Source organism: Chionomys nivalis, chromosome 8, assembly GCF_950005125.1.
Source record: "Chionomys nivalis chromosome 8, mChiNiv1.1, whole genome shotgun sequence".
NCBI classification, from domain to species: Eukaryota; Metazoa; Chordata; class Mammalia; order Rodentia; family Cricetidae; genus Chionomys; species Chionomys nivalis.
In genome coordinates this window covers 49,374,532-49,387,741 of record NC_080093.1, presented here as the reverse complement: position 1 = coordinate 49,387,741, position 13,210 = coordinate 49,374,532, and the positions used below count along the sequence as shown (strand labels likewise).

The following is a 13,210-nucleotide window of genomic DNA, read 5'->3' as shown; positions in this document are numbered from 1 at the left end:
GAGGCCAGAAGAAGAGCATCAGATCTAGAACTGAAGTCACAGCTGATTGTGAACTGCCCCGTGGGCTCTGGGAATTGACCTGGCCCTCTGGAAGAGCAGCCAATTCTCTTAACATCTGAGCCATATTTCTAGTCCCCTGTAATTTTGTTTTGTTTTTTTGTTTTTTAGAGACAGGGTTTCTCTGTAGCTTTGGAGCCCGTCCTGGAACTAGCTCTTGTAGACCAGGCTGGCCTCGAACTCACAGAGATCTGCTCGCCTCTGCCTCCTGAGTGCTTGGATTAAAGGCGTGTGTCACCACAGCCCGACCTGTAATTTTTAAAACTATATTGTACCCACGGCTGCCAAATTCATGATTATAGAACCCATGATGCACAGGGTTGATTGTATCTTGCATCTCTTTGTTAGAAAACGTGAAGTCTGATTATCACACCCACTTCCAAGTACAGAATTTCTGTCTATTCCTATGTCCATTCTCTTACTGATTCATCTCAATCTCTTGCAATATAAGAACTATGTTATAGCATTAACTGAAGGGCAAAGATGTAGCTCAGTTGGTAGAGTGCCAAGCTAGCATGCAAGAAGTCCTGGGTTCAATCCACATAAACTGAACCCAGGTCCTCTGTAAGAACAGCCAGCATTAGCTGGGTGGTGGTGGTGCACGCCTTTAATCCCAGCACTCGGGAGACAGAGGCAGGTGGATCTGTGAGTTTGAGACCAGCCTGGTCTACAAGAGCTAGTTCCAGAACATAGAGGCTCCAAAGCTATCAAGAAACCCCGTCTCAAAAAACCAAAAAAAAAAAAAAAAAAAAAAAAAAAACATCCCAACATTTATTTTCTTTCTTTCGTCCTTCCTTCCTTCCTTCCCTCCCTCCCTCCTTCCTTTGTTTTTGTTTCTCTAGCTTTGGACCCTTGCCCTGTAGACCAGGCTGGCCTCCAACTGACAAAGATCCATCCACTTGCCTCTGCCTCCCAAGTGCTGGTATTAAAGGCGCTGTACATCACCACTGCCTGGCACAAGCAGCATTCTTATCTACTGAGCTATCTCTTCAGCCCCTTCCAGCTCATCCCTGCCAAACACCTAAATCAATGTCCAATATCCACCATTGATACTTGGTTTGTGAGGTAGTTAATCTTGGTGGTCAACTTAATAAGGTCAGACTCATCATGGAAACATGGAGCTGTCTGTGAAGGAGATTTTAGATCTAGTTAATGACAGAGAAAAAAACTGGCCCCTAAATGTGGGCAGCACCACCCAATGGACTGGGGTCCCCTAAATGTGGGCAGCACTACCCAGTGGGCTGGGGTCCCCAAAATGTGGGCAGCACTACCTAATGGGCTGGGGTCCCCTAAATGTGGGTGGCACCACCCAATGGCTGGGGTCCCAGACTGAATAAAAGAGAAAGTGATCAAAGCACCCTCATTCACTGCGTTTCACTTCCTGACTATGGTGGCCAGCTGCCTCAAGCTCCTGCTCTCATGATTTTTTCTTCCTGATGGACAGAACTGTACCTGGGACCTCTGAGCCCAGATAACCGCTGTTTTCATCAGGCATTTTGTCATAGCAACAAAGTAACAATGCTGACTATTCTTGTTTCATTTTCACTGTGGGTGCAGACTTAAGCACAACCCCCTGAAGGGAGGCCCAGGCTCTATGGAATCTTCTGGGGTGGGACTTTTCTCATGTGAACTTCTTGCTTATGGAGACTGGCCCACCTTTGGAAGGAAGCCTGGGACAAGGGGACAGGATGCTCAGCCACCACCAGCAGCATGTTTTATTGCAACCAGAATCCCCTGGTCATGTGGAGAAGGGATGGGACAGGACACAAGGCATACCATGTCTGGTTACGGACAATGTGCTCCCAGGCCAGGGCACAAAGACAGATGGGTGGGTATCCGATGATGCTGGGATGGAGGGCAGTGGAAAAGGGGTAGAGTCCATTTCAGCGAGGGAAGTGGGGCTCCAGATGACCTAAGAGGCTCAGGAATGTCTGGGGCAAATCTGACATGGCCCCCTGCGGATGTTGTTAGAGGGAAGCAAAGATGTCCTCTGTCCATTGGGAGGAGGGAAGGAAAGAAAAGGCTCAAAACACAGTCACTGACCAGCACCCACAGGTGGGATCTAGGACGCTGACTCCTAGGTCAGGGCCATGTCCATAGATGTCTCTAGGCATCACCACAGCCTCGGTGACCTGTCTGGTCAGCAAGGGTCCTATGTGGGGATCTGCACGTGGCCCAGGTCCTGATCCATGATCTGGAGGACGTCATCCATGATAGATGGCCCCAGGTCCACGTGGAGAGACAGCAGGGAGCTGGCATGGGACAGGAAAGGCTCTTCTGGCTCTGGCTCTGGGCTCATGCCATTGTGCGGGGAGCTGGCCTCCGGGATCCTCCAGATGTCCACATTTCCTGCCTCCTGCGGGGAGGACTTTGGAGAAGACTGTGGGGACTCCAGGTGCAGGCGAGGAGGCTTAGGTGGAGCCTGGGCTGTGGGCAGGGTGAGAGCCTGGGGACCACCGATGACAGGAAGGGAGATGGCGTTTTTGAGCAGAGGTGACAGTCCGTCAGGGAGCGGCCGCCCACACACTGTGGCAGTGCGAGTGAACTGGAAGGGAAGGTCGAAGCTGCCATCCTCCTCGGCCTCCTCCACTGCCGTTCCTGGAAGGAGGTGGAACTTGCCCTGCAGGAAGGAGATGTCCCCAAACATGTCATCACCCCCACCACTGCCAATGTGAATAGTATGACGGAAGTCCCCAAGTGGTGGGCTAATCATGTCTGAGGACAGCAGGTCCCGAAGCTTTTCCTTCTTGCCTTTGCGGCTGCCACGTTTCAGATAAATGGGGACCTTGGTGGACATGGTGACTTCAGCACACAGCCAGCCCTGGCTGCTCAGTCCTCAGAACCCTCTCAACAGCCTCAGCCCAAAACACTGGCTCCAGAGGGCGGTGTTCAGATGTCCACACCTGCCAACGCTAAAGTTTAGATGGTAAATGTGATCAAAGTTGGCTCAGGGAATTAGAAGTTAGGTTAAAGGCCAATGAAGACAGGGTGTGTTACTATCCCACTTTCTTCTCAAAGGGATGGAAGTCCTTCTGCAGAGCTGCGGGCAGAAAGGTGAGGTCTCAGCAGCAGTGATATGGTTTGCTCTTATTCTAAGATTCTTTCCTTAGTCCAAGGTTGAGAAGCTGAAATGAAAGAGCACATAAATCAGGGGCAGGAGGACAACATACAAAGCAACTGTCAAGGTGAGGGGCATGCCAATAATTCCAAACACTTAAAAGACACAGATGGAAGGTCAGGAGTTCAAGGCCAGCCTAGGCTATGTGAGAACCTGTCTTAAAACACAACAAAAAAGAGTTGGGGATGTAGCTCAGTTATAGTGACTGCCTAGCATGTAGGAAGCCCTGGTTCAATCCCCAGAACCTCATAAATACATGCATGGCGGTACAGCCAGTGTCCTCAGCACTTGAGACAAGAAGTTCAAGGTTATCCTTGGCTACATACCAATTTCTGGCTGTGAAATCAGCCTCAGATTCATAAGGCCCCCATCTCAAAAAATGGAGAAAAACAGCTGGGTGGTGGTGGCGCACGCTTTTAATCCCAACACTCAGGAGGCAGAGGTAAGCAGGTCTCTGTGAGTTTGAGGCCAGCCTAGTCTACAGAGTGAGTTCCAGGGCAACCAGGACTACACAGAGAAACTCTGCCTTTAAAAACAGAAACACACACACACACACAAAAATGGAGAAAAAATAAATAAAGGAGGCAGAGGTAGACAAGATGGCGGAGTGGGGGAAAGCACTCGCTGTACAAACCGTCGACCCGTGCGTGGTCTGCAGAACTCACAGCTGGAGAGAGCAGAGTCCTGAAAATCATTCTCTGACCTCGAGCAGCTGTGGCGTGTGTCCACACTCATAAACACCAACAGTAATAAAACAAACTTTAAAAAGTCAACACATGGGGCTTGGTAGATCACACCTTAATCCTAACTCAAGGAAGGCAGAGACAAGTAGATCTCTGTGACTTTGACGTCAGCCTGGGATATGTAATGAGGGTCTTTTTATTATTATTTATTTATTTAGTTTGGTTTTTTGAGACAGGATCCTCTGTGTAGCATTGACTGTCCTGGAACCTTCTCTGCAGACCAGTATGGCCTCAAACTCAGAGATCCAACTATTTCTGCCTCCTGAGAGCGGGGATTAAGACTTGGCCACACCACTGCCCCCTCTTTTTTGTTTTTATGCAGCATTCACTGTGTAGCCCTGGTTGATCTAGCACTCACTATGTAAACTAAGTTGATCTGGAACTCAGAGAGAACCACCCACCTTTGCCTTCCAAGTGCTGGGATTAAAAGTCTGCACTACAGCAGCCCTCCCACATCTCCTGAGGAGGAACGGAGACCCTGAATCTTGATGCTAGGTCCTTAGACACCTACAAACTCCAGCCCCATCTCTTGCTCTACTTTACTGCTCCTGCCTGGTATTCACGCTTATCCCTGACCTCCATCAGCTATGTTCTGCCATACGAGAAGTGCCCCATTGTATGTGAATCTCACCACTGGTCTCAACTCCCTACTCAACTGAGGATGGAGAGTTTCGAAACTGCCTCTCCCACCCAGGCCTGGTTCAGTGCTGGGAACACAGGCATCCAGCCAGCAGCTGAATGACCAATGCCTCGTAATCCGCCACTTCCCACTTGGAGGTTTCCCTTTCCTCCTCCCTCAGGTCAGAAGCAGAGGTTGAGTCTGGAGTTCCTGTCTGACCTTCCTCCCAGCCCCAGCACTGAGAGAGATGAGGCAGGGTATATAATACTTTTTGGAGTGGTATTCTTCTAAGAGCTTTGCAAACATGTTATCACAATCCTCCTATGATCCCCATTTGAACATTAAAACTCGGGGCTGCCACGTAGCTCCTGGCAGAGTGCATGCCTAGCAGGAGAAACAGACTGAAACAGATGAGAAGGATCAGACACAGCTGGATGCTTGCAGAAAGAGACAAGCGAAATGTGTAAACGTTCAAAAGGACGCCGCTAAGTTTTTCAGATTTATTTATGTATGTGAGAGTTGACTGTGAGTATGTGAGTGCGGCGTGGGCATGGCTGGTGTCTGCAGCGGTAAACGGGAACATCAAATGCCTCGAACTGCAGTTAGAGTTGGTTGTGAGCCGCCCTGTGGGTGCTGGGAACCCAACCTTTGCAAAAGCAACAAGTGTTTAATCACTGAGCCATCTCTCTAGCCTGAGAGGGTACCATTTATTAAAAGCATGGACTACCAATGCCCCTGCCATCCACACTACATATATGCCAGCCTGTTTAGGATTCTATCTTAACATGAGAAATGAGAATCAGGTCGTCATACTGGTCAGAAGAGTGGTGGTATGTGGTGCCTGCTTTGGAGGGAAAAGTGTCCCCAGCAGATGACCTATAACTTTGCCCATTGGCATACCAAAGTACACATGGACAATCTACATGTGTGTGAAGGGGTTTTGGCCAAAATGCCAGTGATGTTATAATTTCAGGCTGATTTTTCCTCTCTTGTTCAGACATTTTTTGGGGGGACTGAGTCTCACCTTGTCTGGCCTGGAACTCAGAGAGATTTGTTTTTTTTTTTTTTTTTTTTTTTTTTTTTTTTTTTTTTGGTTTTTCGAGACAGGGTTTCTCTGCGGTTTTGGAGCCTGTCCTGGAACTAGCTCTTGTAGACCAGGCTGGTCTCGAACTCACAAGATCCGCCTGCCTCTGCCTCCCGAGTGCTGGGATTAAAGGCGTGCGCCACCACCGCCCGGCCAGAGAGATTTGTATTTGTCTTCTGAGTGTTGGGACTGAAGGTAAGTGGCATCATGCCCAGATTATTATTATTATTTGAGACAGGGTTTCTCTGTGGCTTTGGAGCCTGTCCTGGAACTAGCTCTGTAGACCAGGCTGGTCTCAAACTCACAGAGATCCGCCTGCCTCTGCCTCCCGAGTGCTGGGATTAAAGGCGTGCGCCACCATCGCCTGGCTTCATGTCCAGATTCTTAAAAAAATATCATGCATTAATGAACACACAAACACGTATAGGTAAAACACTTATATACATAAAAACTCTTTAAAAATAAAAAGCTGAGCGGTGGTTAGCATACACTTTTAAATCCCAATACTGGGGAGGCAGAGGCAGATAGATCTCTGAGGTCAGCCTGATCTACAAGAGAATTTCAGGATGATCTGGGCTGCACAGAAAAACCCTGTCTCTAAAAGCAAAAACCGTCATCCTTGCACAGAGGCTGCACAGCCATCTCTGTGTTGTTCTGATTTAGTGTGTGCTGTTACAGTGACCACTTTTTCAGTTTTATAGAAATGTAGTTTTTCTTTTTTTGAGGTGCTGTCTAAAAACACAACACAAATAATAAAACCCCAAGAAACTGAGCTGTACTCAGCCATCAGTTTCTTACTAAGCCTGGGTTGTTTCTCTGGCCAAGGAAACAGAACAATCTTTTTTTTTTTTTTTTTTTTTTTTTGGTTTTTCGAGACAGGGTTTCTCTGTGGTTTTGGAGCCTGTCCTGGAACTAGCTCTGTAGACCAGGCTGGTCTTGAACTCACAGAGATCCACCTACCTCTGCCTCCCGAGTGCAGGGATTAAAGGCGTGCGCCACCACCGCCCGGCCCAGAACAATCTTTAAGATAGGGAAAAGGCCCCGGGCGGTGGTGGCGCACGCCTTTAATCCCAGCACTCGGGAGGCAGAGGCAGGAGGATCTCTGTGAGTTCGAGGCCAGCCTGGTCTACAAAAGCTAGTTCCAGGATAGGAACCAAAAAAGCTACAGAGAAACCCTGTCTCGAAAAAAAAAAAAAAAAAAGATAGGAAAAAGGCACCCAGTGCAGCATTGGTTTGACAACGCAGGAAGCAGAAGTAAAGCAGGTGCACCGGTTCACTGTATACCCTCTAGTCCCTTGGTGGGGTTGCTGTGTGGAGGGCCTGACTCATTTGACTCCATGTGCAGAATCCAGTGCAAAAGGCAAAGAAATTTGTCTGAGGAGTCCAAGAATAAGAAAATAAAAATGAAGATTCCAAAAATAAGAATGTAGAAATAAATATAAAGTTCTAAGTCTTGGAGAACGAGAACAGACTGTCAGCAGCGTTCTCAGCAGATCGAGGACCAGTCTTTCAAAGGGAGCTATTTTCTCAGACGCTTAAGAAGCCTAGGTCATCTCATTTTACAGCTGGCTGTTCTATATACAAGGCCGGGGCTTCTGAGAGCAGTGTCCTGGCCATCCTGGATAAACGACAGATGTGAACTGAGTTAACCTTTAGGAGACAGAGATGCGTGTCCTCTGGGTTAGGCACTGTCTCCGTTATGGGAAACTGGCGCCATCAAAGGGGAGGCATGGGGCGCCAGTATCCACTGCCTGGAGGAACCAGAGAGCTCTGACAGTGGAGTGTGTAAAGTATTGAGCTTTATCTGAGCTTTATCTTGAGATAGTGTGAAAAGGTTTCTGCTATCTTTTAAGTTTCTTGTCTAAGAAGCAATTAATTTTTTTAAGATTTATTTATTTTGTTTACAGTGTTGTGACTGCATGGATGCCTGCAGGCCAGAAGAGGGCACCAGATCTCATTACAGATGGTTGTGAGCCACCATGTGGTTGCTGGAAATTGAACTCAGGACCTCTGGAAGAACAATCAGTGCTCTTAACCTCTGAGCCATCTCTCCAGTCCCCTAAGAACCAATTAATTCTAATTTATTAACCTTCTGGTATTACTAGAAGTCCCTTTTCTAATTGCTAAAGACACCTGTTTTCTTGTAATTATTGACTCTAGCTGTAATCTACTCTGAAACATATTTCATGATAGCTGCCCATTGACATTAGAACTCACTCCCCTCCTTAGAGTCTACGTTGACTGACCCACGGGTAGGGGCAAGACTAAAAATCCTTTGTTCAGACCTAATGCTTGGTGCCCTAACTATAAAAGGTTGGTTCAGAAACCAGCCTTTGGCCACAGCCCAACAAACAAGCACCATCTCTGACTGTGGTCTCAGCTAGCTGATAAGCTTCTGTGCTCCGCAGTGTTTTTATTTTTTATTGTTTTATTTTTAAGTTTGCTTCTGGTTTTCCTGGAATCTTGTTTCTGGAATAAAGTTTGCTTCTGGTTCATTAGACTTTGGTGGTCTGTCCCCATCTTTGTGTGATTCCCCCTGGAGTCAACATGTCCAAGATCACATTGCAGTCAGCAGCAGGGCCAGGATTAGCCAGAGAAGCCTGTCTTCTTTCACTAAGCCTCCTCCAGGCCAGCTCACACCTGAGCAAAGGTGGCACCCCTGTTTCCTCTGTTTCAGTCTCCATCCTGGGTAGGCTGTGGGTGATCAGGAAGGGCAGGAAGAAGGCAGCCGGATACAGGCAGGGCAGAGGCCTAACTGCCCCCATCTCAGCACAGGCCCTTGCTCAGGAAACCCCACCCCGAGACCGGACACCCTAGGCTGAACCATGGAGGCTGGACATCTCTGGCCTCTGAGCACCTGCAGCCAACAGGAGACAAGGGAATGAACTTCATGGTAGATTCCAGCTAATTCTAGAGGAGCTGTCGGAAGAAGACGCACCCTAGGTCTTCGAATTTTGTCACTGGTTTACCCTGTGAGCACATCTGATCTGTCCAGTTTGCTGCTGTGTAGCAATGGGGTAACTACGGCTTCCTTTCCACTGAGGGAGAGCTGGGCCGATTGGTGAGATCTGCCTAGACTTGGGCCAGGTCGTTCCCCCACGCTCACTCCATCACACTAGAGCTCCAAGACAGCTTGGGTGTTTCCACAGCAAACTGGGCGTCCCTGACAGCTGTCTCACTCTGAGCCAGATGTACCCACCCAAACCCAGATGTGAGGAGAACAGAGGCTAAAGGGAAGGGTGGGGCCAGCATCAGCCACCCAGGAGAAAGCTGGGAATAACCACTAGCAATCCTGACTAGAAGATCTAACAACCACAGGAGTGGAGGCTCCAGCCTGCCATGGGGTTCCTCACACACTAAAGCCACAGTGTGGTGGGTGTCACTACCTAGATAGTCACCGGAATGGAGCCTCATCCAACTCGCAAGGAAAGGCACTGGTACCAAGGCTGGCCATGTGGCTTCAAGGCAGTGAACTGGCCCTGTGGTGATATGGATGGGGAACAGGAGAGAAACTATCAAATCTGCAGGCTTCCTCTATGTAGTCATATCCCTTGGCTGCCACTTCCCGGACTTGCCAGTGTTCAGAGCTGGAAGGAACTCTGATTGGAGGAAGGCTGCCAGGAGGAGCCTCCTCCAACAACCGGAGGAGCAGATGGGAGCCATCCCAGCTCTGTGGGTTGCCCTGGACAGCAACCCTGGGCCTCCCTCAGAGGAAATAACTTCCTGGAGGCAGATCCCCTCTGGCCATGGAGAATATTTAGCCCTGCTCACTCTGGATGTTCCCGGAAATTCCCCTCCCTCCATACACACTTCAGAACTAATGATTTTTTCCCCTCTTTTTGTCACATTCTGTAGACTAGGCTGGCCTCAAACTCAGAGATCTGCTTCTGCTTCCCAAGTGCCAGGATTAAAAGTGTGCCACCCAGCTGGGCATGGTGATGAACGTCTAATCCTAGCACTTGGGAGGCAAAGGCAGGCAGCTCTCTCTGAGTTCGAGGCCAGCTTAGTTTGCATAGTGAGTTCCAGGACAGCCAGAGTTTACAAAGGGAGTCCCCCTCAAACATCCGAAAAACCAAAAGGAAAAAAAAAGTGTGCTAGCATGCCCAGCTCCAGGCGTGATTTTTGTCCCTACTCTTAAATGCAGTAAAAGTTTTTTGTTTATTTGTTTTCTTGTTTTTCAGACAGGATTTCTCAAAAGAACAGGTTGTCCTGGCTGTCCGGGTACTCACTCTGTAGACCAGGCCAGTCAAACTTAGAAATCTGCCTGCCCCTAAGAACTAAAATACTGCCTCTAAAAGACAAGCAAACAAAAAGTTGCATGTATTGTTATCGTGAATATACGCACGATGTATGTGTGTGTGTGTGTGTGCATGCAACCTCACACACAAGCTTATATGTGTGTGGAGGTCAGAGGGCAACTTTGTGAAGTCAGTTCTCTCCTTCCATCTTTACATGTTTCACAGATGGAATTCATCCCCAAGATTGCTCAGCAAGCTACTTCTGCTGAGACATCTTGCCAGGCCAAAAGGAATTGTTTGGAATCTGATTCCACCTGGAACTCTGTGACCTCTCCGGGACTGGACTCACCTTCCTCATCTTTAAAATGGGCTGACCCTTTGCTATTCTGGAAACAAGAGGCTCTGCAGAAATAGATGAGTCCATTGTCACTATCAAAGGACATTCAGCAAATATCTGCAGGTCCTTTCTCAAACCCTTCGGCTCTCCTGGGTTGCAACAAGAACAAAAACCGAACCCTACTCAGCCCCCAGGCGTGGGTTTCCTTTTGCCAGCCCTGACAGGGCCACCTCAGAAGCTGGTTCTCCTGCAGCAGTCTCCCTGGGTCCCAGCGCAGAGAAGCGATAGGACCCGTGGTCGCTAGGTGGCGCGCGCGCCCCCGCTATCGTCCAGCATTCTAGGGTCCCACTGAGCACACCGGCTCCAAGCTGACGCCCACCGCGGAGCAGCGCGCTCCACTACCCGAGGTGTATCACCCATATGGCTTTTTCTCTGGGTCGCACAATCAGGCCACGGTGAGGGTGGAAGTGCGAAGACTGGGGGACCTTGTCCCGGTCCCCGAGCTCTGGGAGGGGCCTTGCCTGAGCTTCCCGGCCTGGGCGAGGTCCCAGTGTCTGCTTGGCGCGCCGCCAGGTTTCGGACGTGCAGGCCCCCGCCCTCCAGCGAGTCCGGCTGCTCAACCCTGGCTCGCGTTCCCGTGCCGACCCCTCCAGCTCCCCAGCCAAGCGCTGCCTGGCGCAGCCCAGATCCGTTTCAGTAACATTGCAGCTAAAGATAGGAGGACACCTCACCAGCCGCTAAAAATACGGCCTCCAGCCCAGGCGGGGACACGGGCCGAGGAAGGATGCTCCCTGGTCTCGAGGCTCCAGCATAGAACACTGGTAAAGACAGGAGATGCAAGACTGACAGCGCAGTGCCCTGAGCGCTGTGGGAGGTCATGGGTAGGGGGCGGGGACCCAGGCGCCTGGTAAGGGGCCTGACCTGGACCAGAACCGAGCACCACCCTGGATGGACTCTCCAAGAAGCCACCAGAGGCCTGAGAAACCTCAGTCTAGACTCACCTTGAGGCGCGCGGGCAAAGCCGCAGAGCTGCACGGCCGGGATAGAGCACCAGGGAGGGCCTGGGAACTTACAATGCGGACCTCAGACCCGAAGCCCCGCCCCCAGCACTAGAAGCCAATCCCGAGTCGCCCTTTTCCAGCCCCCTCCCACACATCCCCGCCCACCGCGGCACCACCCAAGTTCTCTGTTCTGCAGACTCCAGAATGCCTCCAGTACTCGGGGGCATTCGCCAAGAAATAGCAGTGGTGGCTACCAGGACGCCAGCTTGCATGTTGGAGTCAAAACTTTAGGCTAGAAGCACTGGGTCAGCAAAGGCCGGAAGAGCGAATTCTTGAGAAATCTCTGAGCGTCCTTGGATGGGTTTCCTTGCCGGAAGGATTGTGACCCGGGAGACGTCTGCACGAGTGTGACTTTACCTGAATGAATCGGGCTTTGCAGGCTCCTTCCAAACTTAGGAGCGCTTTGAAGAGTTTGCCTAACCTAGGAGAGAGAGCGATGGAAGAAGGGAGAGAGAAAGATTCGGGGAGGGGGCAGCGCGGAGAAAACCAGAAACAAGACAGACTGAGAAAGACAGAGAGAGACTAGGCATGCCTGTGTTTGCTGTCCTGCTAGGTGGTTTCCGACGTGGGTTTGGGCTCCTAATGATTCGTTCATTTATACAGTCACACAGGATCAGAAACAGTTATTGAAGGGCAGGTTCTAAGGTTGCTGAGACAGACAGAGGAAAACTTGTTATTGCTGCGTTCTGTGAGTAAGTGGAATAACTTCGTTGGGTGTCTACTTGTGGTTAGGGAAGCTGAGAGATGGGGACTCAAGAAATTCAAGGTACAAGGCACAGGGCGATCCCAATCCAGGTGGTTAAGTGCGAAGAGGAGTGAGGCAAAAGAGAAAGGTGGGAGGAGGGGAGCCAGGATGCTTGGCTTCCAGACAGCAACTGAAGAAATGGGATGTGTGTACAGGAGGGGAGGATGCTGGGGTGAACGAATGTGTCAGCCAAGCCAGGGGGGAGGGCAGAATGGGAAGGACTATGAGTCATGCATCCTTAAAGATGTCTGTAATCTGGGTTAGGAAATACAGCTCTGAGGGGCTCGGTGTGTTTCCCTGTATGTTAGTCCCTGTTTAATCACCAGTCACAGTGCATGTATGCATACTCACACATGCATGCATCCCTAGATCAAGATCTCCCCATTTTAACCTCTGGAACCTATGACTGCTTGTTATGTGGAAAGGGAATTTTGAGTACTGGGGGATTGTGATAAGCAGAAACCTGGGCTCAACCAGTCCTTCTTCCTCAACCTCCCAAAGAGCTGGGACTATAGATGGAAACCACCATACCCTGCTCAGGGGATTTTAAAATAGAGATTATCCTAGGCTAGGCATACACTTTAGTTCACAGAGTGCTTAAGTAGCACATGAGGCCCTGGCTTCTGTCCTCAGCGCTCAGTAAATAGGATGAATGGTGTAAGTCTGTGATCCCAGTGCTCAGAAGACTGAGGCAGGAGGATCAGGAGTTCATGGTTATTCTTCTCATCCATATAGTTAATTCAAGTCCAAAAATAAAAGAGGGTCTGCCAGGCGGTGGTGGTGCATGCTTTTAATCCCAGCACTCAGGAGGCAGAGGCACGCAGATCTCTGTGATTTTGAGGCCAGCCTGGTCTACAAGAGCTAGTTCCTCCAGCCCTGTCTGTAGGCTTTTAAGCCACCAAGCTTGTGTGTTAATTTGTTCCTGTATCATTGGGAAATAAATAAAAAGGAAGTTTTGGATTTTTGTTTTTGTATTGTTTTGTTTGTTTTTTGAGACAGTGTCTTACTACGTAGCCCTGACTGGCTTGGAACTCACTCTGTAGACCAGGCCAAACTCACAGAGATCCTCCTGCCTTCCTAGTCCTGGCATTGAAGGTGGCAGGATTTAATCTTCAGCTGGCTCTACTCCTTCCTCAGTGTCCCAGGACAGGTCAGGATTGGCCTGCATGGCTTGGAGGAAAACTGAGGAGAGTCCTAGAAAGGAACCT

At 49.7% G+C, this 13,210-nt stretch overlaps 1 protein-coding gene across 1 annotated transcript; it reads right to left on the bottom strand.

Annotated features, from left to right (window-relative positions):
• Positions 1-873: 873 nt before the first annotated feature.
• Cdc42ep2 (CDC42 effector protein 2) lies at positions 874-11,276 on the bottom strand. The gene is made up of 2 exons (XM_057778322.1): positions 11,198-11,276; positions 874-3,182 (listed from the first exon to the last, which is right to left on the bottom strand). The coding sequence occupies exon 2, from the start codon at positions 2,852-2,854 to the stop codon at positions 2,210-2,212; it is 645 nt and encodes a 214-aa protein (XP_057634305.1). The 5' UTR covers positions 2,855-3,182; positions 11,198-11,276; the 3' UTR covers positions 874-2,209.
• Between the last annotated feature and the right edge of the window lie 1,934 nt (positions 11,277-13,210).

What these genes read in the sequence shown, in the direction of transcription:
- Cdc42ep2 (XM_057778322.1), bottom strand. Translation starts at nt 2,854, where the DNA reads ATGTCCACCAAGGTCCCCATTTATCTGAAACGTGGCAGCCGCAAAGGC.